The sequence below is a fragment of the Engraulis encrasicolus genome, chromosome 11 (assembly GCF_034702125.1).
Source record: "Engraulis encrasicolus isolate BLACKSEA-1 chromosome 11, IST_EnEncr_1.0, whole genome shotgun sequence".
Lineage (NCBI taxonomy): Eukaryota > Metazoa > Chordata > Actinopteri > Clupeiformes > Engraulidae > Engraulis > Engraulis encrasicolus.
In genome coordinates, this window is record NC_085867.1 from 29494739 (window position 1) to 29522219 (window position 27481).

Sequence of the window (27481 nt, forward strand, 5' to 3'; positions counted from 1 at the left end):
GCGGCTGTCTTTCCATAGACTCAACATAGAACCACCACATTAACAGCCAAAAATAAGGACTAACGAACTATACTGCGGGGTAATCGCCACAAATATGTAAACCATCAACTGTCTCGGTGGTGATAATCCCAACAGTTTTATCATCTGTGATGTTTATCTGAAGTTATTACTACGAACAGCAAGTCTTGTCATATTCCCTGCATTGCATCGCATTGCATTTGCTGTGTGCTACGCCCACTAGGCCCCCTACTAGGAACTAACATTCGCAACGCTGAGCAGTACTGAGAAGCTAAAACAGCTAATTTTCCTAATGAGGAAGTCGGCCTTAGCACACAGCGGAGATTGCCCGACTCTCCCCTCTGTATGGCTCTGATTCAGAGTACCAGTTAAAAACAAGAAAAGGTTTTTGAATAGGTATAGGTTTTCTTTTGTCCCTGTTTCTGTGAAGCTATTGAACGCAGGTCATTCACAACTACCATATTTGTAATGCCATGTATGTATGTGTGTGGTAGGCTGTAGTAGATATGCACTAGAGCAGTGTTTCCCAACGTTTTTTGTCTTGCGTACCCCCTAAGCCTCTTAATTGTGCCATGAGTACCCCCTAATTCATGTTCTATATAATTTTCTCTGTCCTGATGTGGCTGCTCCATACATTTGTTATACAAATAGAACATTTCCAAGTACCCCCTGCAGTGTGCTCACGGACCCCTAGTGGTACACGTACCCCTGGTTGGGAAACACTGCACTAGAGTATCTCTATGATGGCACTTTATGTATGTATGTATGTATGTATGTATGTATGTATGTATGTATGTATGTATGTATGTATGTATGTATGTATGTGTTTTTTTGTTTGTTTTGTTTATTGTTTTTTGGTGTCATGTGTATCAGTGTTGTGTGTATGTGGCAGCTATGTACATATGTCCAAGACATGACAAATTTTCTTCGGAACCATTAGAAAGAAACGTGAATCTTGAGTCTTATGTGGTCCTTCATTATTCGCGAAGGACAACACTCTTAAGATTTTTTCTTTGTTTATTCGCACAAACATTTCAGTCAGAGCACTTCTTCAGCGTCTAATGGCGCCAATGGCTTCCTTCATTCATGTATGATTTATGTGGAATTCAGCACCCAGTTGAAACCTGTGAAAATCATTAGGCGATCCCGTGAGCGCGTCTCCTCCACTTTTTAAGCTGCAACTACTTGGGTCAGAGACTAACAGCCCAAAAATACAACACCCATATGCTTTCTGTTTCTCTTTCTCTCTCTTGCACACATGTACACACACACACACACACACACACACACACACACACACACACACACATTTGTAGTACCCTGTGCAAATACCAATGCCCTACAAAGAACAGTGGGATACAGAGGGATCACTGCATGGAACAGTTTACCTGTTTCACAAAAACTAGTTCTAAAGCCAGTTTTAAAAAACAAGTCAAGATATTTTTAGGAAAGAGTTATTTTTAAGAGGGTAGATGTTTATATGGATACAATTATATTTATTAGCAGGCTGTATTAAATTGTGTAATTTGAATGTATTTTGCTTATAGCCTATTGTAATATGTTATTGTACTGTTTTTTTTGCATGATTTCCAGATGTAATTTTTAATACTATGATGAACTGATTTTATTGAAGAAAAGGACCCCAGGAAGAATAACTGTGACATTGCCACAGCTAATGGGGATCCAACAAATAAACAAATAAACACACACACACAAACACACGTGGGGAGTCTTCCTCAGTGAGTCACTAAAGTCGCGTTCATTGACGAAGCTTGTAGGACAGAGATTTTAATGACTTTATTGTCATTGTCAATGAAGACAATGTGTATGATGGGGATGGGGGAATAACCCAAGACAGATTCAAACTTGGCTCCCCATATGTGGTATGCTGTGCTAGCACACAGTACCACAGCACCCTCAATAATACATCCACTATGTTCTTAACAGGATGTTTGATGGTTGAGGTTGATGATTTGAAATTGGAGTATTTTAGCATTTAGTATGCCTATTATTTAAAAGAACACAAAGGGGATTTAAGTGTGCAGACATTTTTCTTTCAATTTTACAGTTTTTGTTTATGTTTGGCATATTTTAATCGAGAGTGCGGTGTGATCCGGTTAAACACAACATTTAGTAGGGCTGTAACAATACAGCTCAATCGTAAAGCAAAAAAGTGGTGGCCGAGACGCGCTGTCGAGCTGTAGGCCTACCAGAAAACCGGCAGTGGATCAGCCCGTTTTTGAGGGAACAATACAGTAGGTGCCAATGGGAGTGACCCTTCTTGCATTGGTGAGGTCACCCACTGATGTTGGTTGAGAAGGACTGGTTCTCAGTCTCTGTTCTAATTCATCCCAAAGGTGTTCTATTGGGTTCAGGGGTCCGTATCTCGAAAGCGTCTTTGCTAACGACGGTAGCAACATGCTTCGTAAGAGCGACTCAACTGTCTCTCGACAGCAACGCTCACCACTAAATCCAAGGGAATGGTGAGACGGTCTTAAGACGGTCTTAAGACGGTTAGCAACGACAAGAATCGAGAAACGGACCCCAGGTTAGAACTCTGTGCAGGCCAGTCAAGTTCATCCACACCAGACTGCCATCCATGTCTTATGGACTTAACTGTGTGCACTGGGCCATTGTTGTCATGTCGGAAAACGAAGAGGCCCACTCCAAACTGTTCCCACAAGGGAGCGTGAAATTATCCAAAATGTTTTGGTCTCCTAAAGCTGTAATTGCTGCAACAGGTGGACCGACATCATATTGAAAACTATAGGTTAGAAATGGGATAGCACTTAAGTTCTTATTTAAGTCAAGGCAGGTTAGCGAATACTTCCATCAATACAATGTAGTTGTTTCACTAGTAATTCCACTTAACCACATGAGTACTGTGCCTAATAATGACGAGTTTTAGTTCTCTTTTACTTCATATGCCTCTGATATTGCCATGCAGCACATTTTTTTCTGCTGGCAAGGGATTTCAACAAGTAACCCTCTGTTTCAAAGGACCCAAACTGACAAAACATTAGGCACTCCCGTTACTCTTGAGATATCACAAAAATAGCCGGTTTCTTTTATTAACTGCACAAAAGAAATTGTCTTGGGATCATGTTGTAACAATCTCTCATGAGGGAATAATAATGACAACAACAACAAACACAGATACAGGTAAGTACATGACATCATGCTAATGCTTTTGTCCAAAGTGAATTACAGGGTTTAGTTTACAGTCCCTGGAGCAATGTAGGGTTGGGTGCCTTGTTCAAGGGCACTTCAAGGACATGGGCCATGGAGAACATGCTGTAGGAGTCCAAGCCGCAAACTTCCCAGATCAAAATCACCTCCCTTAGAAGAACCACGAGTCCTCCCCACAGTGACACAAGGTCTCAAAACCATCCCATAGCGTTCATACAAAGCAACTGCGATGACCATGCATAAATCTGCATGCAAGCAATAGTTTTAACATAAAACATGTCAGGTCATAAAGAAAGGTGCCATCATGGAACCCTGTCTTGTCATACAACAGGGTGATGATTGCATCACTTATAAATTAATTAATTAATAATAATAACAAGTTCCCTCTGGGATTATAGGAGTATGACTGTAGCAAAGGGGAGTAGAGTTGCCAAGCCAAGACAGCCCAAACTTGGGTCACCGGTGGTACCACAGCTGAGGTGGTTATGGTTAGATGCACAGAGGTTGGAGGGTTGGAGTCCCAGAGTGGCAAATCTACTCCCCTTCGCTACAATGACCCATGTTACCTCTGTCATTAACAAGTTCACAGCCACTGCGTCCCAAGTTGAAGATAACAACAACAGAGACGTGTGAGGGGTGGACACAGCAAGGCGTCACATGAGAGCAACCAAATGTCCTAGTTGCTTTGTGTCATTCCTTGCAAAGAAAGGCCCCCAAACTGTATTCCTTCTCCGGTGTAGTAGTCAATCAATCCCGGTGTAGTGACCTCCACTTTCAACTTATCGCCTTCCTCTAGATCGAGTATCTGTCCCATGTACACGGTCTTGTGATTGGGGTACTCTTTAGAGCAGTTCATCATGTCCTTAGAGATCATCTTCGTTTGCCATTTATCAGGGTATCTCACGCTAAGCAATTTAACTGTTGCCATCGGGTACTGAACATTTTCACAATTCCCGGGCGGTATCCTGTACAACATTGCTAGATAGACGTAGTAAAGACCGCCTTTCTCAATGTGAAGGTCTGTTATATTCCAAAGTGATGGGTTACCTTTTGCCCTCCAGTGCAGAAGTGTGGTAGACCCTGGGAGGTCTGAGGGAAGAGAAGAGAAGGTGTTTGCTATATAGTAAGTAAATATTACTACAAACTATGTTTATGTTTACTACATAGTACTAGTTTAGACATACTGTAACCCAGGGGTTCCCAAATTTCCCCCCAATGCCCTACTAGTAAATTCCAGCTGGCCCAATGCCCTACTAGTAAATTCCAGCTGGCCCAATGGGTCGGCTGGAATTCAATTCACCAAAGTGTGGGGGAAAAAATGTTGTCACTTACAAGTTAGTGCAAATGTGGTTGCAGGACTGGAAATTGGATCCTGGGAGGTTTTGGGGCAGGGATCTCGTTGTGCTTGAGCAAATGAATCCAGAAGCATAGACAAGTACATTAAGCAGAAAGCAAACAGTTGCATTTAATATTGAGAGTAGGCTGTCGTATTTTTGTTGTTGTTGCATTGATTGGTACACTTACTGGCGGGAAAACTTACCTATCTGTCGCCCAACTCCAGCCTGAAAAAGGTTGAGACTGATCAAATTGACAGCAAAAATGGGCTACAGCGGGTCTGGTCTTTTACAGAGGCTATGAACCACCAATAAGACACCGAAACACATGCACACACAGATGAAGGAATGACCCGGCTACCTGGCAAAGTAAAGCGCCAAGGGGAGCTTTTATCCATTACGGAATGTATCACCTTACCTCCGGAGTTGCACCGCCATGTCTCTGATAATGCAAGAAGAAAATGACAACGAAGCCCATCAACACTACGAAGCCAGTGGCTAGTCGAAGATGTGTTTCTTGCCGCTTCATGGAGTGACAGTGTTTCAGCAGTGTTATGACCATTTCCTCGTGCCTCAAGTCGGTCATATCGTAATTAGAAACTGCACGCGCGGAAGCAGAAGACATCACCATCATTGCGCACTCGCAAACCCTCGCGCCTAGTCTGTGTGTGGAACAGCGGCGTGGCTTGAGAAGTTGACACTTTCACCATACTCGTGGCCAGTTTTTATAGTCGACTTATTATGGTTTATGTATTTAAAAGCACGCCCCCGGTTCGTGATGTCAACAATGAAAGTTACCTCAGAGATGTCGGAGGGGCGATTCGACGATGACGCATCACTGGGGTTGCTCATCATGTCTTGTTGGGAACGTGCCCAGTCCTGCTGCTTTCATTTTAGTTGCCTAGTTTGCGTTGCGATTGCATGGACTGTGGAAACTGCCCATAGGCACTATAGTAGGGGCCCTAAGCCGAGAAATCGTTACGCGCTGGATAGAAGCATATAATTCGGTACATGTGTTCCTTGACTGATTTGAAGACATCCTAGAAGGGGTGCCCCTTGAAAAAAAATGTCTACCATGTCATATACAATATGTCGTGTTGGTAACGCATTACATTGTTATTACATGACATTATACTTAGCTGACAATGTTAACATAGTCCTCAGAAGAGATGAAGCAAGGGTAGCCTGCTAGACCAGATTGATAAAACTACAAAATGTACATAGTGTGAAAGTATGGGTGAGTCTGTGCTTACGTGCTTGACAGCATGTAACATTGTGAACGATTTGAGAAGATTCTTGGTCTGAATTAAAATGAGCATTGCCAACACTAAAACTATGGTGAGAATAGACTGCTGCTAATGCTCGATTTGAATGGGATAGTGTCAGTGCAAGATGCCCTAGGTAGCAGGTTCTCCATCCTCTAATTTCCATAACAGATATACGTATTTTATTTGTATGAGAGAGGGTAAAGGACAGGACCTTTCCATATGTATGAAGAACCCCATAAGATCACCTAATTCTATATTTTTACAAGTGCATATTGTGAGAGCATTTCAGTCATCTTTAGAATGGCATTACAGATTACTCAATATAGGCCTACATGTAGGCCACAGTATGGCTTCAGTTCAAATTAAATGGGAATGATTTCTTAGTGTATGTTGAGTAAGAAGACAGAGATAAAAAAATGTTCATTTGCAGACAAGTCCTCACCTAGTACTTGTGTCAAAAGTTGTATTAGTTAGCTCAGTAATCATTGAGTACTTAAACTGCTATCAAAACTGACAGCTGATGGACAACATGTACTGTAGGTCTTTTGCCACCCTTACCCATAGGAGAAATATCTAACACTTCTCATATGGTATATACTATGAAAGTAAATCATTACCTGGACTCAATTTCTTGATATGCAAGGCACATAAATAGTCTGGGCGGAAGAATAGTCGATCATACCCCGCCCCCCCCCCCCAAACAAAATGCCACAAGACTTTTTTTAACCTTCAAGATTTTGAGTGGTAACAGTAACATAACTCATTCCCACTACACCTTTTTGCATAATATTGTACATGTCCTCAGAATGCTCTACATCAGTGGTTCTCAAACCTTTTGTGTGAAGTAGCCCCTGAGAAAATATTGAGCTCTCCGAGTACCACCTTGACAATCAACATTAGAATATCGCAGTAAAGGCCTTCCATATTCACTTTTGCCAGTCAGTACAGGAGAGGTTCATAATGGCATTCCAAGTACCACCAGAGATGTCTCAAGTACCACCAGTGGTACGCGTACCACAGTTTGAGCACCACCGCTCTACATGTTTCAGTTCTATAGTTGTACTGTACAGTACAGTGCAGTGCAGTGGAGTGCAGTACAGTACAGTAGCATACAGAATGGTGCAGTAAAATAAAGTACAGTAGAGTATAGTACAGTACAGTACAGTAGCATACAGTACGGTGCAGTACAGTACAGTAGCATACAGTACGGTGCAGTATAGTACAGTACAGTACAGTAGCATACAGTACGGTGCAGTACAGTACAGTAGCATACAGTACGGTGCAGTACAGTAAAGTAAAGTACAGTACAGTAGCATAAAGTACGGTGGAGTCTAGTTAAGTACAGTATAGCATACAGTACGGTGCAGTCTAGTACAGTACAGTACAGTACAGTACAGTACAGTACAGTAGCATACTGCACGGTGCAGTAGAGTACAGTACGGTATATCACATTACAGTACAGTACAGTACAGTACAGTACAGTACAGTATAGTAGAGTACAGTACAGTGCAATACAGTAGAGTACAGTATAGTCTTATAGACGTTAGCCCTCCAAAGCCAATAGGATTTCCACATGCTGTTGTTTTAAGTTTTTGAAAGACTATTTTAGTAGCCTATGTGAGAGAGGGAAGGTAGGCAGACATGTTTTAAACAAAGGACCACACCCACAAATAAAAAATAACGAGCAAACAATAAATTAAGTGGTTAGGTAGCCAACATGTCATCTAGATTAAAGCCAAAAGTAGATGGAAAAACAGACATGTTACCATTTTGCTCTTTTAAAACAAAGTATCTGTCAATATACTGTATGGATGGTGTATTGCATATTGATTATTCATAATTCCCTAAGCATAAATGCCCTTATCACTCCATTGTACACTTAGGACTGCGATATACAGTGCCCTGCATTATTATTGGCACCCCTGGTTGAGATGTGTTTTTTAGCTTCCAATTATTATTATTTTTTTCTAAATAATATGGGACCTTAATGGAAAAAAAGAGAAAAATCCAACCTTCAATACAAGTGCATTTATTCAGTGGGGAAAAAATCCCACATAAAGAAATAATTATTTGACATCAAATAATGTGTGTCACAATTATTAGCACCCCTGTTGTTAATATTTTGTACAACTCCCTTTTGCCAACAAAACAGCACCTAATCTTCTCCTATAATGTTTCACAAGATGGGAAAAGACAGAAAGAGGGATCTTCAGCCATTCCTCTTTGCAGAATCTCTCTAAATCATCCTGAGACCTGGGTCCTCTCCTCTGTACTCTCCTCTTCAGCTCGCCCCACAGGTTCTCAATGGGGTTGAGGTCTGGGGACTGAGATGGCCATGGGAGGAGCTTGATTTTGTGTCTGGAGAACCATTTCTGTGTAGATTTGGCCATATGTTTAGGGTCATTGTCTTGCTGAAAGACACAGTGACGGCCCATCTTCAGCTTTCGGGCAGAGGGCAACAGATTTTGATTTAAAATGTCCTGGTATTTCAAAGCATTCATGATGCCATGCACCCTAACAAGCTTCCCAGGGCCTTTGGAAGCGAAACAGCCCCACAGCATCACTGACCCACCCCCATACTTCACAGTGGGTATGAGGTGCTTTTCAGCATGCGCATCTTTCGTGGCACGCCAGACCCACTTAGAGTGTTTGTTGCCAAAAAGCTCAATCTTGGTCTCATCTGACCAAAGCACACGATCCCAGTTGAAGCCCCAATACCGCTTGGCGAACTCCAGACGTTTGCGTTTATGATTGTGGGTGAGGAAAGGTTTTCTCCGTGCATGCCTCCCAAACAGCTTGTTGGCGTGTAGACAGCGCCTGATGGTTGATTTGGAGACTTTGTGACCCCAGGATGCTACCATTTGTTGTAATTCTGTAACAGTGAGCCTTGGAGATCTTTTGATTTCTCTTACCATCCTCCTCACTGTGCGTGGTGGCAAAATAAACTTGGGTCCTCGTCCAGGCTTGTTTACCACTGTTCCAGTTGTTTTGAACTTCTTAATTATTCCTCTCACAGTGGATATGGGCAGCTGCAGTTGAGTGGCAATCTTCTTGTAGCCTCTGCCTGACCTGTGAAGGTCGGCGCACATCTGCTTCACTTGTATGCTGTGTTCCTTTGTCTTTCCCATGTTTAAGAGTGGATAAGAGAAATGGCCTCGGTGTCACATCATATTTATACCCCAGGGAAACAGGAAGTGATGAATTACTAATTAAATGTTCCTACATACTCTGGGAAACTTTGTAAACTACTGTAGAAATGACAGAAATGCTTCAATTATATTTATTTCCTGGGAATTGTTAAGGGTGCCAATAATTGTGGAACAGGTGATTTAATGAAAAATAATTATTTTTTAGTCAGGGATTTTTTTATTTTCTTACAATTCATTTGAGTTGAAGGCTACATTTTCCTACAATTTTCAGTGTGACAGTATTCTTCTGCAATAAACACTGAATTTATTTTAAGGCTTTTAACACATCTCAACCAGGGGTGCCAATAATTGTGGAGGGCACTGTACATATCTGAACATTAATCAGCATATATTTGTCATTTGACAGCTGTCACTGACACTTGATATGTACATGTATTATTGACTTGATTGATATGAATATATTTCAGTTGGACTCCTAGGGTTAAATCATTGAGGGGGTCCTAAGGAAGTAGTAGTAGTTTGTGTGTGTGTGCGCGCATGTGTAAGTGGGATTAAAATTATTGTTTGCCATCTTTATCTGAAGAGCAGACTGAGTGTCTGAACCTGCTAATGCTAGCATGCTAACATTGGGACAGTTATGTGTGGCCCAGTTCAAGGGTTTATCTCTTCTCCCCTAAATCTTCTAACCACAATTTTCTTTTTGGATGTTATAGATATGACCCACTGCAAATTTTTAAAACTCTTAATGAATGTTGGTTCAATAGCTAAATGCCCAGAAATGAGCTCTCAATTGTAGAGTGATCTCATTCTGACCATGGTTTTTATGATTTTCCTGTTTTTGAATCTAAATAAGACATATATAACATTGTTTTTATGGTAAGTTTTTCACATATTTTCAAAGTTCAGTTTGTATACATCACACACAAATAGGTGGATTGGCCCATAACACCATTATGTCCAGGCAGTACAGCATTTTACTACTATTGGCTGGTTTTGGGCAGCCATCTTGGATTTACCCCATAAAAATGACCTTAATCACATTGAAATTTGGGGCACCCCTTCTGAAATGATGGACAACACCCTAAGGAAGGTCTACACCGATTTTGATGCTTCTATCCAGCGCGTAACGATTAGGCCCTTTTTGGACGCTAAGAGACCCAGCTACTAGTATTTTCCGGAGGCATTATAGGCCTACTCTTTATGAATTTAGTATGCACCATATTCCGTCATGTGAAACAGGACACTAACGCAATGCATGCTAAATGAATAACAAGACATTGATAACAATAGCATGTTTAGTTTCTAGTTTATTTATTTATTTGTTTATTTATTTATGTATTGGCATTTAGGGGGGGCTACCTAAAACCCATCATTCTGGAAAGAAAAATGCACCATCTATGATCTTACAGCTAACTGCGTAGACTCAGCATACCAAAGCACTAAAACGTATGGAAAAGTTTTTAAACTTGGCCAAATGATGTTTCTCGCTCAGAGATAGGATTCACATTAAAGTGACAGCGTGACTCAAAGTGACTTGTCGATTTTGTGCACGTTTATCTCCGCATTGAATATGTATAGGTGGACGGAAGCCCACTTTTTTGCATATTCTGCCAGAACGCTTTTTAGATGCGTCCTAGGATCAGAGGCAACCGTATCTCTTTCATTTCGTGAAGTATTCACGAAAAAAATAACTTTAATATTCGCAGTGCATTCACGTTATTGCCCGTTTTTCGTGGTTGGGCAACAAAACGCTGCCTGTTCATTTGAATTGCCCGACTGCTGCCTAGCGACCCACTAGTTTGATGCCCTTTCGGTACCGTCACATGGTAATCAAACATTTCAAACAAGCAATTTAGGTTTAGGGTTAAGGTTAGGTTTAGGGTTAGGTTTAGGGTTAAGTAGGGTTAAGGTTAGGGTTAGGTTTAGGTTTAGGGTTAAGGTCAGGGTTAGGTTTAGGTTTAGGTTTAGGGTCGTATGACATAAGGCGTAAGTACCGAAAGGGCCTCGAATTAGTGAGTCCCGAGTGTATCAGCAGTGTTCTGTCAGCACCCCCTCCCCGCCCATGCAGACGCTTGGATAACCATAGCAGCAGTCGGGCAATTCAAATGAATAGGCAGCGTTTCGTTGCCCAACCACGAAAAACGGGCAATAACGTGAATGCACCACGAAAATTAAATTTGTTTTTTTTCGTGAATACTTCACAAAATGACAGAGATAGGGCTCTCAGAGGGTGTCCGTCGGTCTGTCTGTCTGTGGCTACCTCTCAATGTCAAGTGTATGAGCCTTGGAAGTGTGTCAGCCTAATTAGTCACACCCAGTGATTGGATACTCCGCAGAGTTCACCAAAGACTATCCAATCACTGCGCGTGATAATGAAGGCTGATACACTTGGAAGGGCGCACACTAGACTTTGATCAATGGCCTGTCTGTCCTTCTGAAACACATTCTTGATATTGTCATTCCATCTTGTGTCCACAATGCGGCAGTGCATAGATGGACGCATCTGTTATCCAGTGGACGCATTGTTAAAGCAGTTTTTAAAATTGGTACTTTTACTTCTACTCAAATTACATTTTGGCCCAAGTATTTTACCTCTTTGAATCTGTTGAGTAAATTCTGATAGGTAGAGAAAATTGAAATGAATGGACAAATCTGACAGACATGAAGGGAAATTGTGCTTCAGCTGTTGTCACAACTGAATTCCAGACCTCTGCCATAGCCCAAAGATTATCTAGGCTATCAAACTCAGGCCCGGGGGCCAAATGTGACCCGTGAGATAGGCCTAATTTCAGATGTCCATTATAGTTGGCCCACATACTCCATTAATATAGGCCTATTTAAAGTAACATAACTTGAACACGACATTTGGTGTCACACAGTCATATGAGTTGGCCCAGGATAATTTCTCACCCTCACAACTGGATATGCCCAGGAACATTTCAACTATGTATGATGGGAATTAGTACTTGTGAATTTTGCGTCTAAGTATTAAGTGCATGCTTACGCAATTTAGCCCATTTTTCGTTTAATAAATATTGAGTTCAGCCTGCGACTTCGTCTCAGATTTAGATTTTGGCCCACTGTGAATTTGAGTTTGACACCCCTGGGTCAGGGGGTCTTTGGATCAGAGTCAGTTGCATGTTATAATCCCTAATTTAACCCGTACGCCTTCATCTAGGCTGCATTGTCAACATGGTGTGTGTGCACTAACTGTCTCCTCAATGTCACCAAAATGAAGGAATGGACTTCTGGAGGGAAGCTCTGAAGACTCCACATCCGGCAATCTACATGAATGACGCAGCGGTGGAAAGTGTTAGTAGTTCAGGGGGAGGGGCTCCCAAACTTTACCATGTCAAGGCCCCCATATACCAATAGATTCCCTCCAAGGCCCCCTAACGTAGGTCGCGACTTGTGTCGTGACACACTGTTTTTTTCTGTGCACCCCCTTTCACAACCATAGTTTAGGTCTGTGCCCCTCAAGGATAGGCCCCTACATAAAAAATAACCATAATAGTAGTGATGTACAGAAATGCAACAGATTGTAAAACAGTTCTAAACTAATGGATATATTGTTTGCTTTATTTTAGTGTGTGTCGTGTATACTGTATATACAGACTATAATAAATATTCATTACAGTATACAGTATATATAATAAATATCTTTTTTCCCTATACTTCTCCCATCAACTGGACGCGTCCCCCACTTTTAGAACCACTGTAGTTGACCAATCCTCGGAGTTAATATCAGTGAGGATACTATAAGCTTGTGTCATCACATCAATTCCATCACTAAGACAATAAGACAGCAGCTCTTTTTTTGTATAATTAATTTATTTTCATTATACCGCTGTAAGAAAGTATACTATTGAAAGTGTGCTATCCCTGGCAGAGGTGTCGAAAGTAAAAGTAAATTCATTGTACAAGACCAGGAGGCCTACATGATATTACACATGTTATTCGACTGTACCTACTGAGGTAGACTTTCGTTATTGAAAAACCCTGAGAAATGTAGCCTGCGTTAGTTCTGCCAGGAAGACTCAGATCACCTGTGCATTTCGCAGAGCCAATCAGCGGCTGCCATTTCCTTTATAGCGACGTGTCTAACTCTCCTTTCTTGCTGGCTTTAGGCATGGCCGGTCCGAAATCTCCTCCTCCATCCCCACCGCCACCAGTTGGGTCCAGTCTTCCTGTCCGGGGGGTTAAAGGTCCAGTTCCTGCTGCACGACTACGGCGGGCTCTACTGGATCCGCCAGCGCAAGACCCGGGCTGATGGTTGGACCTACGCCAAATACTGTCTACTTATTCCATTGTCAACTATGTTAACATTAAATCGTTAAATACGAATTGTTCTCTCCGAGTCTTAATGGCAGAACTAAAAGAAACTGCAACACTGCACAAATTTGATCCAAATAGCTCCGAGGAATCACCTGATCGAAAGATAGGTGCTGCAGTCGCTTACGTGTGTTTCTCGAAAGCGTAGTTGTTAGACAGGTAGCAACTTGGCTAGTTGCCAATAGGGAATTACATTGCAAACAACAAAGTAACATTAGGGTTTTGAGAAATGCACCCCCATGTTGGAGGGAAACAGTAGTTCCTCTACTATTACCTTAGACACCTCTGGTAAAGTCACAGCCTGGTATGGCAAACACCACTGTCCAGTACAGAGGAGCCCTCCAGTGAGTCAGGTCTGGAGCGTGTCTAATAGCTGTATACTTAGAAAATCTGATATTGGAAAAGTCAGTGCCTCACCAGCCATAAACTTGACCGCACGCCACAGGTGTCTATGTTCCCACAGCCCATTGGTCCCACATCACTGAGACTTTTAACCTTAATTTTATGGCACATTGGTCCCACATCACTGAGACTTTTAACATAAATGTTAAGGCCCATTGGTCCCACAGCCCATTGGTCCCACATCACTGAGACTTTTAACGTACGTTTTTAGGCCCATTGGTCCCATAGCATATTCCTGCTGCTCCATGGTCCCATTTATTCAAATTTAGGCCCTATGTTCCATGGCAGGGAGAAAGGCATGTTCTCTTAGTTTACTCAGTAATGTGGTAGCATGTTGAGTTGTGGAACAATGGGCCTATATTTGAATCATTTCTTAAAAATTGGGAGCAGCAGGAATAAACTGAGGGAGCCAGATTCAAGATTCAAGATTTTTATTTGTCACGTGCTTCCATGTGCTGGCACAATTGGCAGTGAAATGAGGATTGCAATTGCTCTCTGCTGTGGATAGTAAAATAATAATAATAATAATAATAATAATAATAGCCTAATAATTTAAAAAAAAAGAAATATGAGAAGAAAAATAATTATAAAAGAAAAAGTTCTCTTAATAATTTAAAAAGCGAATGGCTTGAGGAAAAAAAACTCTTGCGCAGTCTCAGCATTGGGCTGTGGAACCAATGGGCTGTGGGTACAATAGAGCTGACCCCGTCAGGTCTACTTAACACAATACAGTATTCAAACTGAACAACTCAGCACCCGCAGTCTTTATAATCAATGTAATTAAAGAGTGTCGAACGAATTCATATCAGACTCAAACCACCCTGGTCCCACACTCTTCAGTCTACTACCATTTGTCTGAGGACAGGAGAGTATGCTGCTCTACAGGCAAAGTGCAGCAACTACAACAACAGTGAAACTGAGAAAAATGCCTTCAAAGTATTGGTATTAGGTTGGATATTGTAGCTACTGAATATTAGACATAGCAATATATTTAAAATGGGACAAATTATCATAACATAAAGGAGGCGTTAAGGAGACCATTTTCAGTGTAAACTCGATCTTAACAAAATATATTATTTCTGCACTCTGCCTTTGTACTATTCACTTTTTCACTTTCACTTTCACTTCACATCCATGTTAGCAGACTTGGGCAAGGCACCTAGCCACACATCGCTCCAGGGACTGTAACCAATAGCCTACCCTGTACCTAACGGTAAGTTACTTTGGATAAACAAAACATGCTGTTACAGTGTAAGTGTAATGCTGTATTGTTGTATGTACAATGCTGTACAGTTATGAGAAAACACTGAGTTAATTTCCGTGTATACTTTAACTCCTACTCTAAATATTCCACTAGGTGGCACTATTTCATTGGTCATCAAAGCTGCAGAGTTGAAGCAGAGATACTCTAGACAGAGATAAGTCATTCTAGTTCATTTCTGGTATCCACTTTCTGTCGGGTGAACGCCCCTTTAGGAGACCTTCGGTTAGGAGACCTTCGGAGTCCTCAGGTTGAGAATAAATGGAGTACCCTTAGCACTGTAGATGGCGGTAGCGCACTTCTAGTGCAAACACCTCAAAAATAGAAGAAGAAGGAGGGGACAACGCCCCCTTAGGAGACCCAACTTGAGCACACACTTTTGCATTGGGTGGGCGGGTTTCGAAGCCTCTTTATTACTCCACCCTCTTTGGTTGAAGTGTTATCTACTATGGGGTGCATCCAATATGCGACCTTGCGTCCTCCACTTGTGCTTGTGGTCTCACGTTTTGCTGATGCCCTACGTCCGTGGAGAAAATAATAAAGTTTCCCCGCTGTCAGCCTTGCCACAACAACTATGGGGGACTATTCTTCATTCATCATCCAGTTTGCAAATGAGAAAATGACTTTACAATTGAGCTTTTGTGAGATATTGAAATATAATGCTGTTGTCAGTGATGTCATCATGACGTATTACTTCCTTGTACAAGGCCACAAGCACAAGTGGAGGATGCAAGGTCATATATTGGAACACACCCTATGTGTGCAAGTCAAACTAGCTCCTCCTATCCTTTCCTGTTGCTTGCGACCTTTTGCTTTGGTGTCCCTGCCTCCGTGGAGAAAACAAGTTTCCCCGGCCACTGTCAACCTAGGAAGAGCAACTTTTGGGGGTCTTTCCCAATTCAACATCCCGATTGCAAATGAGATCATGAGATTTGCATTGTGCTTTTCTGAGTAAAACTTTGCTAATGAATGATGTTGTGAGGATGTGAAGAAGTAGATTGACTTGCATCCTGTGTGTGCAAATCATTAGTCCAAACTAGTGTCCTTTCCTCTCTCCTCTGAATTGCACCTCATTGACCCGGGTAAAAGTCAGTTTTGAAATCTGACATTTAGCATTCAAAATACATGAAAATACATAAAGTACTAACGTCAGTTCTGGCTGGGCCATGGTAGTCAAGAAGCTTGCTGCCCTCCCCTTCATCTCATTCATTCCTAATTGAGCCAGGTGCATCCCCTGAGCTGATAATCTTTCTTCCCTAGCCACATAGCTTCGGCACGCCTTTTAAATTCTACCCACTTCCTCTCAACTGTATGCTGCTTGTTTTTTTTCTACCCACTGCCTCCCCTGCTCCACCTTGTCGTGTATGATGTGGCATGTTCTCTGTCACGTCGCTTGGCTCTGTTCATGGGGGCTATCCCCTCCCTGTCCTGCTGGGGTGAGAATTCCCTAAACTGCTGCTGCCCCCTGAAATAGAGGGGTTCCCCTGAACAGAGCTATACGCCAAATGTGATTCATAATTTTCATTCAGAATCTTCTCTTGTGTTTCTTGACTAAAATGGTTCTGACAGGATTAATATTACATTACACTTAGCTGATGCTTTCATCCAAAGCAAGTTATTTAGGTTCAGGGCATTGGTTACAATCCCTGGAGAAATGTGGGTCAGATGCCTTGCTCAAGGGCACCTCGGCCATGGATGCATGGCACTCGAATGTACAGTAGGGAGAGGTCAGGTGGGATTCCAACCAGATTGAAAGACCAACTATGCCAACCAAATATACAATATATCTGAAATAAGCCCTGTGACAAACATGAGGACTTTCAATATTCTCAACAGTATCATGTTTTAAAAAGACATTTTAAAAAGCTTTATTTTCATTAGTTACTTTGTACCCTCTACAATAGCTTTCTTCTTTCTGCTCTTTCTTTTGTCTTTAGCACATTGAATGACAGTTACTGTATGTATGATAATGTGCTCTACTATTGCTATTCTATATCTTATTTTTTCATATATACGTATATGTATATCACATATTTTGAATGGTAAATTAATGTCCAATATACATCAGACTTTCCATAGGTTGACCACATTCAGACAGAGGAGACAGAAGAAAAGACAAAAGCTTGGAAAAATTTTTTTGCACACTATATGCAAAGATCACCCTTCACTGAACGGCCATCATTGCAAAAAGCAACAAGAACCAGAGGCTTCCACCTGATAACTCAATCCAGGTGATCACACCATAATCAACTCACTGGTGGTACACTACACACACATTGACATACTTATGATCTTACATTTTATAGAATAAATATATAAATACACAGAATCAGTGACAAGGTTTTTTTACAGTTATGAAACATATTACATGTTGTCATTAAAACATAAATAGACAATTATTAACAGTGATTCTTCGTAATACATTCCACAGTGCCATGATGAGATGTGATGACGATAAACATAGGCCTAACTGTAGCCAGGGCCACTGACAGCTTTTGGAGGGCTCAGGGCAAAGTAATTTGAAAGGGCCCCCCATCTCATACACACGATGGAAAGAAAACCCAATTTTAGTCCCCATCTCTCACGGGGCCCAGGACAACTCCCCCACCCCCATCCTACACACACACACACACACACACACACACACACACACACACACACACACACACACACACACACACACACACACACACACACACACACACACACACACACACACACAGGCACACAGGCACACAGGCACAGCAGGCCTAAATGTCAAAACATGGCGTGAGTCAGAGTAACGAGAGTGAGACGAGAGTCAGATCAGACCTTGAGTCAGCGTTCCTCTACCTGAGAAGCTTTTCTGAAACAGCATCATCCACATCTGGATAACTGGAGATGGTGGCGGATAGGGTTTTGGTTTCAAACCACATGGGGGGAAAACATGGAGGAGCACATTAACCTACGTGTATACCCTCCTTTTTCCACAGGTGTACAAGCAATTTGCCTGGTTATCGAAAAAGACGGCGGCGGAGGTGTCAATTGCGGGTTCAGAGCGTAAAAACCCTGCCGCAGTTTCCTTCCAACGCAGACGACTCCAATACGTTGCTTGTCTACGTGTGTTGAGTAATCATTAGGTGAAAAGGTGAAAGGTGAAAGCCCATTGGGAAACTCCAACTCCCATTGTTATTGTGACACAGCACTCCACAGCACACAAGTGAACACTACACACTGCACACAACGAAATTGCATTTATGCCTCACTCGTGCAAGGGGGCAGCCCTCAGTGGCGCCCCATGGGGAGCAGTGCGGTGGGACGGTACCATGCTCAGGGTACCTCAGTCATGGAGGAGGATGGGGGAGAGTGCGGTGGGACGGTACCATGCTCAGGGTACCTCAGTCATGGAGGAGGATGGGGGAGAGCACTGGTTGATTACTCCCCCCACCAACCTGGCGGGTCGGGAGTCGAACCGGCAACCTCTGGGATGCAAGTCTGACGCCCTAACCGCTCAGCCATGACTGCCCATTAGGCCTACGTAGGTGATTCAGAGCTGGTTGTATCAAATTTGTAGCAGGGCTTTTACTTTCTGAACCCGGGATTGACACCTCTGGACTAGGGTATATGACAAGTGAGATATATTATCATAAGGGAAGTCGATCTAAACTACTTGAAATACTTTCTGAAGCTTGATGGAAAGCTAGTTTCATATCTGGTGTCGACATGGTGGTTGGATCTAGCTACTAGCTACTGTTTGTCTAATAATATTGTCTTGCCCTCTCACACACCTTTCTGTGTTTGGGCTCCCAAACTCAGGCGAGCATTTCAGACAGGGTTTCCTTCAGATCAGAACAATCATTTAAAGCAGCAAGGTATTTCCCAGGCTCACAACAAACCATAGCCATAGGCATAAGTTTACAGAAATGAACTTGCTGTGAAACAGAATGTGGCACATTACCAAAGACTAAGTACTACAGAGTTCTTGTTCTGGGGCAAGATCATTTGTTAAAAAATTAGACATCAAAGGGGTGTTTTTCGAATTAATAAAGATGTTTAACGTATGTGGATGGGGTAATGGTCAAATGTAGGTTAGCATAATGGTCTGTCTCTCTTACCCCAACAACAACTATGCTTCTTTACGTTATTTCAAATGCAAGAACGAAACCATTCCTTATCAACTCTCTGACAGCGTAAAAAGCAACAACAACAGAAATAATAATATAAGTTACATAAAATACTTAATACAACACAACAATACAATAAAACAATACATATATACTGTACATCATACATCATTTGTTCACATATTGAGATGGGTTAGAAGACTGTCTGAACATAGCTTGTTTAAATCAGATGTGGAATTCAAAACAAAACAAAACTATTAAGTGTGATACTCTAACGTTATAGCTATGAATGCGTTCGTTATGTAGGCCAGTATTGTATACGTCATCATGCCAATGAATGAATAAAAAGAAAAAAATCCAATGGAGAGTGCAAACCTTAAAAAAATTCACTTTTTTGTTCAGCACCAGGGACTGGTGAGTAATAATAATATAAGTTACATAAAATACAATACAATTATATAATAGTATACATATATACATCATACATCATTTGTTCACATATTGAGATGGGGTTAGAAGACTGAGTCTGAACATAGCTTGTTTAAATCGGATGTGGAATTAAAAGCAAAATGAAACTATGAAGTGTGATACTTTAACGTTATAGCTACAGTATGAATGTGTTCATTATGTGGGCAGGTATTGTAAACGTCATCCTACCAATGAATGAATAAAAAGGAAAAAATCCAATGGAGTGTGCGAACCTTTTGTTCAGCACCAGGAACTGTGTCCAAAGAAAAGCCACCAGTATTTTAAAGCAAAACAATACTGAGAAAACTGATCGTAGCTAGACTGACTGTGAGGAAGGAACAGCCCCCCAGAACGTTCCATGGTACCCAGCCAGATGAACACCAGTGGGTGGGTATGGAGTGGCACAGAGATGACTGAAATGTATCTATGTGGAAAAGGAAAAGTGACAAGTGACTGATATGGTGGCGCAGGGCCTTTTAACCACAGAATCACAGATGAACAACAAACACAGGGCCCTGCCGTGGCTCAAACACTAGGGGACTGCACTGTTAACACCCGGGGACCTGGGATTGATTCCAGCCCGGGGTCATGTCCGGATCCTCCCCCATCTCTCTCTCCCACTCGCTTCCTGTCACCATATCACACTATCCTATCAATAAAGGCATACAAATGCCCATACATATCTATAAGAAGACAGAAATAAAACACAGGGAGGGAGAAGCAGGCAGGTGGAAAAAAATATCTAGACTGGGGGGATTTCCCATGTACAGCCCACCCGGGTACGCTGTGCACTTCTAGGAACTGTGCACCTCTTGGAAACCGTTAAGATGAAGAAAAAACAAATCTGCAAAAGGTCAAATGCTGATTCAAGTTCTGATTGACAGGTGCCTGCTTATGAAAAAAAAACCTTCCATTGAATTTATTCCAATCTTCGATTGCGGGAATACAAAGTGTGCAGACAGACTTGTTTTCTGTTAGTCATCAATCGGAAACCGTAAAGAGGCTCCTTGTCACTGTGGCCAAAGCCAGAGGAGATACTGTAGAAGTTTTATTATAACCCCCCTCGCCCTTCCCTTCTTCCGTTTCGCTAAACCTCTGTTTTCGCTAACCCCCCCCCCCCCAAACACACACACACACACACACACACACACACACACACACACACACACACACACACACACACACACACACACACACACACACACACACACACACCTCCACCCCCATTTGGTGTCTTTCCATTGAGCAGATGAGAAGACCACAGTGCTGCACATCATAGATATGTAGAGTGCATTGACATGTACATGATACCTTTGCTTTATGTGCTGGCTGAAGGGGGCTCTAAATCAACACCAGCCAACCTGGTGAAATTTCTGTTTGGCTGGTAGAAAACACCAACTTACAAGCCACCTCGACCCCAGTCATGAGTGGCTAGTAAGATTTCCATGGATTGGTCATTTTGGCTGGTGATGAAAATGTACATGTCTTTGCTATGTGTTGCCTGAGGTGGAAGTCATTTTAGCCCCTCTCATCTCACAGGGTCGCCGCCAGGCCAGGAGAGGGCGCTGTGGGTCGGGCACGGCTCTGTCCCCTACCGCCTGGTGCGTCCTGCTGTTGCCACTGGGGGTCGGGCATGGCGGCCTCCTCTCTCCCCAACCGCCCGCCGCGTCCTCCTGCCGCCCCTGTCTGCCGTGTCCACCTGGTCTATCCAGTAGATGGAGAGGGTGGTGGAGACGGGCTCGTCGTAGTTCAGCTTGTCCAGGTGTTTGGCCTTGACCAGCACGTACTGATGCCTCCGCAGTTCCACCTGCGTCATGAAGCTGAGCCGCGCGATCTGCTCGTCGCGGAGATCCTTCACCGTCAGCTCCTCCCATGCGGCCACCAGCTCGCTCTCCGACCAGCTCTCCGACTCGTTGGTGTTGAGCTGAAGCCGCAGTCGGATCACCCCGCTGGCGTCGCCATTGTCGTCCCTCTGGCTCAGTTCCACCGCCGTCTTGTTCAGGTAGAAGACGGCCTGCACAAACACCACGTAAAGCCCGGCCACGTCTGCCACGATCTGCGTGCCGCCGGCCTCCAGCCTCATGCCCACGCCGGCCTCCAGCCTCATGCCCACGCCCACGACGGCATCCCGCTCCCACCTCACCGCGCCCAGCTCGCTGGTGTAGCTGCTGTCCTTGGAAGCTGAGTTGAAAAAAGCAGATTGGATCAGAGTGGATGAGATATATGTACTCTTAGAATCTCTGAATTGGATGTCAACAGGGCTCTGAATTTACTCTCGCAAACCAGCCAAATGCTGGTGAAAATACAGTTTTACCCTGCTGGTAAAAAAAACAACTTACTAGCTACTTTGACCCTTTAGTGAGGGTATGTTAGTAAACCTACATCTACAAGCCATTTTGGCTCATGGTGTAAAAAGTTAATTTAGAGCCCACTTAGTAGTAGTTTCACTTTATTTTAAAGTCTCTGTACCGCAAGTAGGATTATATTCTTAAATATAAGCATATTACAAATATTATAAAAATTAAATGGATATCAATATTCAGTATTCAACATCTTTAGGTTACACTTTATTTCAAGCTCCCAATTACATTAAATGATCATCCAAAGTAAACAAGAAGGATCACCGCACACTGGTGGACTTTTTTTGCTGCTTTTTATTTAGGTCAGGGGTCGAAGGGCCACTTAAAATTTCTCCAAGGGCCATAGAAGTCTTCCAAGGGCCATACTATGAACACAAACCAGGATTTCCCCCTGCACTTTAGGCCTATATTGAAGGCAGACACCTTTAAAACAGACCCCACCTTCTCTAGGTCCCCTGAATACAACTTAATTGTATTGCAAATGTAATTTCTAAGATTCCTGTACAAAATATGTCATGTTTCATATGACGCCCCACCCCTGATTTAGGTGAACAACGTGTTTAGCCTTCGCGTCAGGTTCACTTTGTTATTCGCATAAATTACCTGATCACAGGTGATTACCGGGTCACATGACCACACCAAAATACCATGACAGATCACAATAAAATTACATATAGAAATTCACATTTCATAACACTAAAGCCACTTTTCATAGGGATACATTTGTTACATTAACTCCCATTTAGCCAGACAAGAAAATTATTTTTAAATATACAATACTTATCAGGTGGGCTTCAAATCGTTAATTTAGGATCATGTTGCTCTTAATAACCTCTGTGCAAAAGTGCATAGTGCAAAAATCAATGTGCAAAGATGCAATGTGTAATAAATATATACATTAATATCTATACATCAGCAACTCATGCTATGTCCCTTAAACTCAATTCATTAAATCAGTCATATCCAGTTCATGGTCAAAATATAATGACTATACATCAACAAAATGTCTTTATATTTTGAATTTCTGTATGTAATTTTATTGTGATCTGTCACGGTATTTTGGTGAGGTCATGTGACCCGGTAATCACCTGTGGGAGGTATGCGAACGACAAAGTGAACCTGACGAAGCGCAAGGCAAAACGCCTTGTTCACCTAAATAAAAAGCAGCAAAACTACGTCCACCAATGTGCGGTGATCCTTCTTGTTTACTGTGAATTACTAATGGCTGCACTTCACCAACACCTGGAACCTGGCTGTGCATAGGAGTTTCAGATCTTTGAAAACATTAAATGATAACCTCTGCCAATTTCGACATGCAGTTGTCATGCTTTCACTACCCGGGACTTATCAGTACCTGAGGATTTTTCCCCCCTTCAGCCTTTTCCGAGATCCTGGTCGTTGTAATGGGGGCAGGTGTTTGTAAATGTAAAAAAAAACCCTCTTGATTTATTCCCAATAACATCCTAAAGGTTATGCAACATCAGCAGACAACTAGCAAACAGCAATATCTTTTGGGAAAATATTTGGAGTAGGCCTATGTTAAGAAAGTTTTTAATGTAAACAAAGTCTGCCCCCATTGGAATAGCTCAGATCTCGGAAAGGGCTGAGTCGAAGAACGCAGCCTCACCGGGTACTGACAAGTTAAGGGTAGCGTGACCAATACAGCAGCATACTGTATTGAAATTGGCAGAGTTTCTCCTTTAACTAGGTGGTAATAGTTTAACAAGGGAGATGTAAGAGTATCTTTTGTTTTCATTAAATTGTGCAATTTCACTAGTCCTTCTAGCTGAGTACAAGTAAAAGCAGGGAGGATATCAATTTACTGTATACATCTGATTGCACTTCATCTAATTTTCTTAATTATGGTATGCACAGTTACACACAGTGTGCAGCAGCATGTAGGGCCTACTGTAATTTGTATAGTGTATAATGAACTTTCACTGTTTGTTCTAGGGTTAGAGTTAGGTATAGGTATGTAAAGTGAAAGTAGATAATATTGCATATTGATACAACAAAAACTGTCAAATGAAGTGTAACCTCTCATGTATTTTTGGGCTGTAACATCATTCCCTACGCCAAGGAGGCTATGTTTTCATTACCTCTGCCAAGGAGGTTATGTTTTTGGTCGTGTTGGTGTGTCTGTTTGCTTGTTTGTCTGTCAGCAGGATAACTCAAAAAGTTAAGCACAGATTTGGATGAAATTTTGTGTTGTTGGAAATGAAAAATGAGAAAAGGAACAAGTGATTAAAATTTTTGGTGGTGATCATAACGATCCAGATGCAGGATCGGATGCAGGACTCTTCACCATTGCGGGATAGGGCGAATTTTGACATTCCAGTTGCTACAAAAACAAGGCAGAAAGACTTGGAAAAAAATTGGGGTGTAACATATTTTCTATGAAGCCAATTGGAGCGGAACCAATTTGGATTGGAGCTAATTTTGGTCCCCTAGGTAGGAGATTTTTTTTCTGCATTTATCCCATTTGGACTAGTGAATCACATTGAAGTAAACACACTAGTCCGTAGCAGTGGGCTGCCTGCTGAGCGGCGCCCGGGGCGCAATGTGGGGGTTAGGTGCCTTGCTGAAGGGCACTTCAGCCGTGGTCCGGTCGGGCACTGAACCGGGAACCCTTGGGTTGCCAACCCAGTGCAACCCACTCTAACCACTGAGCCACGACTGACATAGTCATAGACATAGTCATTCTATCAAACAGCTTCCTTGACGGAGGTCTGCACTCTCTGAAGGATACTTGATTTTTCATCTGTTTTCAATTTTCTCCTCTGTGTAGCCAATATCAGAAGATCTCTCATCATGCCTCAACCTCTGTTTGCATTTGAAAAAAAAAGTATGCACATATTCCACTGAATTACTCACGACTGTGGTATTTACCGACACTGTTATTTGACTTTTTTCATACATTCTTGGCTTGCAAGATATTCTTGACTTGACAGCTCAAGAGGCTGTAGGCGTTGACCGAGTGGCTTGGTTTACCCAGAGAGATAGATACCATTGATATTGAATAGTTTATGTTTTTCAGGGATGTATGCATGTATAATCTTAGAATTTCTGTCTTACCTCTGAGAGACAAGTGGGCTTTTTCTATACAGAAAAAACAAGAAAATAAAGAGATCAAGTAAACTATTAAATAACCATCAATATCATCTCAATTAAAAAAGGGCACAAATGGAAACAAAGAACCTGTTGTGTGTGTGTGTGTGTGTGTGTGTGTGTGTGTGTGTGTGTGTGTGTGTGGGCGCACGAGCGCTGTGTGTCTGTGTTTGAGGAAGAAGTATACTTTCAATAACTACAAGCAATTATTTTCCTCAATGAGTAGGCCTACATATCATGTAACACAGGATGTGAATCTTATCTGAAAGCAAGGTAATGCAAGACATACAGTTGAGTTTTCGGGATACATACTTGATTCCTGTGGGGGAGAGTCTGGATGTGGCTATTTACACAAAAGAGAAGAACATATTTTGACTGATACATGATTGTAGCGTTTGGAGGTTGGATGCACACATCCATAAAAACAATAATGTGTCAGACAAAAGTGTAGTAGACAGTGTGTGAGAGAGTGGTCCGCAGGTGGCATGAGCTCCAACAAAATACCACTGGCTAAGGATTTTTGGAGCTCAAGCCTATACCCACTTCAAAATTTCAGGGATTTCAGTATACCCACTTACATTTATTGATCCACTATTTTGAGTAGCACAAATATGTAGGCCTACAGTATACCCACTTCAAAAAAAATGCTCAAATATACAGTAGCCTGTACCCACCTCAAAATAGTAGACAACACCACTGGCTCAAGCCCAGTGTGCAGACCACGCTCTCACACTGATATATGATTGCAGCCACCATGGCCAGTGGGCTACCCTGTAGCCTATACATTAAAGAAGCCCACAAGGAGCACACTTTGAAGAAGCAGCCAGCCTAGACTATCTTTCCACAGTGACAAAAATATAAGATCATTCTTAAATGCAGAATGGGAGATTATTAGAGAAGGTCATAGAAGGTCATAGACTCATTCCTTATTGAAAACAATCACCTGACGGTCTGCACACTGGCATAGAGTTAAAAATCAACACGAATCACTTATCACTGAATAAATCACCCTCATCAATTGAATGAATAAACTCGATGAGAAGAAAGAAGAAGGGAAAAAAAATATTCTTGACGTTTCACGCCCGCATAACTCCAGAATTATAGGAATGACAACACTAATTTCTGTGTAGGCCTATATTGAAAGGAAATGCCTTGCCTGACAGCCACGTTAGGGTTATAAAGATTTGAAGTGGATGACAAGAGAGTTGGTAAACACACGCGCTCACCGTTAGTTCTGAAGTGAATGAGTGTGATTTATGGAGATGCCAATCAAAATGAAACACAAACATGGAATGCTGGACACGGTCTTACCTTTGACAGCAGAACCCAGTTAATGTACAACACATTGCAGACAACAAGGACCAAACCCACTCCAATCAAGCGGATTTGTACTGGTGTAACGGTCATAACTGGCGCACCTCTACAAGATGTTGAAGAAACCACAGCTCGAACACTGGAAATGGTCAAACTATCGGTTGCTTCTAAAAGCGACTCGCATATCCCACGCATAGTGGAGCAAGAGCGCGAATCAATTTCCTTTTTCCCTTTTCACTTTTCGTGGGTTGTGAGATAGTCGATTAGAGACTTGGATGACGCAAAGAAAGAATAGAACACCGCACTCAGCATTTCCTGAGTCGCGCGCGACTCGTTGAGACGCTTTCGGGAACTATTAGGTCACAAACAGAACAGCTTACAGAGGTTGCACCATCGCTAGATGCCGCTGTATTTATTTACTTTCACGCCGACACGTGCTCTTGAATCTTTGGACAAATGATATATAAATAATAGTAACGGTACAAATCTTTCAGTTGTTGCAAGTGGACAAAATAGACGCGTGTGGCCAACCAAAAAAAATAACCTGGCACTATTGTTCCCCAAATTAGGGGTGGGGAGGATTCGCCCACAAGACAACTAACCTCAACTACCCTTGAATTATGACACCTAACTCCACTAGCCAAGTAGTCGCCCGGTCACTGTCCATAACGACTTTGGGGAAGACATCTGAACTTAACCAGACATTTCCCCAACCATCGCACGTCAAAATGTCAATGCATCCAGTTTTGGGTGAGCAAAAAGCAGTGCAACTGAAAGCACGCTCAGTGGGCGTGAGTGGGCCTTTTTGCAGAGAACACTTACCCCTTCAAGTCAAGAAGACTTTACTTTCAGCTTGTGTGTGTGTGTGTGTGTGTGTGTGTGTGTGTGTGTGTGTGTGTGTGTGTGTGTGTGTGTGTGTGTGTGTGAGAGAGAGAGAGAGAGAGAGTGTATGTCTGTGTGTGTGTGTGTGTGTGTGTGTGTGTGTGTGTGTGTGTGTGTGTGTGTGTGTGTGTGTGTGTGTGTGTGTGTGTGTGTGTGTGATCATATGTTACATTTTTTCCTACAGGCAAATGTAGCCACAGTCTGTTGTTTACAGGTGCTGTTTCCTGTCAACATTGCTGTCTGTCTAAATGACTCACTCTTGCTCCTCTCTAAATTCACTGAGATTACTCTGA

The 27481-nt window shown here is 42.3% G+C and overlaps 2 protein-coding genes across 2 annotated transcripts; both read right to left on the reverse strand.

The window, feature by feature from the left end:
* Positions 1-3026: 3026 nt before the first annotated feature.
* On the reverse strand, positions 3027-5353 carry LOC134458918 (tumor necrosis factor). Its single transcript, XM_063211300.1, has 4 exons — positions 4960-5353; positions 4748-4769; positions 4540-4626; positions 3027-4296 (listed from the first exon to the last, which is right to left on the reverse strand). The coding sequence occupies exons 1-4, from the start codon at positions 5173-5175 to the stop codon at positions 3884-3886; spliced, it is 738 nt and encodes a 245-aa protein (XP_063067370.1). The 5' UTR covers positions 5176-5353; the 3' UTR covers positions 3027-3883.
* Positions 5354-20747: 15394 nt separating this feature from the next.
* Positions 20748-26624, reverse strand: LOC134458919 (uncharacterized). Its single transcript, XM_063211301.1, has 4 exons — positions 26304-26624; positions 25305-25335; positions 24960-24983; positions 20748-21705 (listed from the first exon to the last, which is right to left on the reverse strand). The coding sequence occupies exons 1-4, from the start codon at positions 26499-26501 to the stop codon at positions 21116-21118; spliced, it is 843 nt and encodes a 280-aa protein (XP_063067371.1). The 5' UTR covers positions 26502-26624; the 3' UTR covers positions 20748-21115.
* Between the last annotated feature and the right edge of the window lie 857 nt (positions 26625-27481).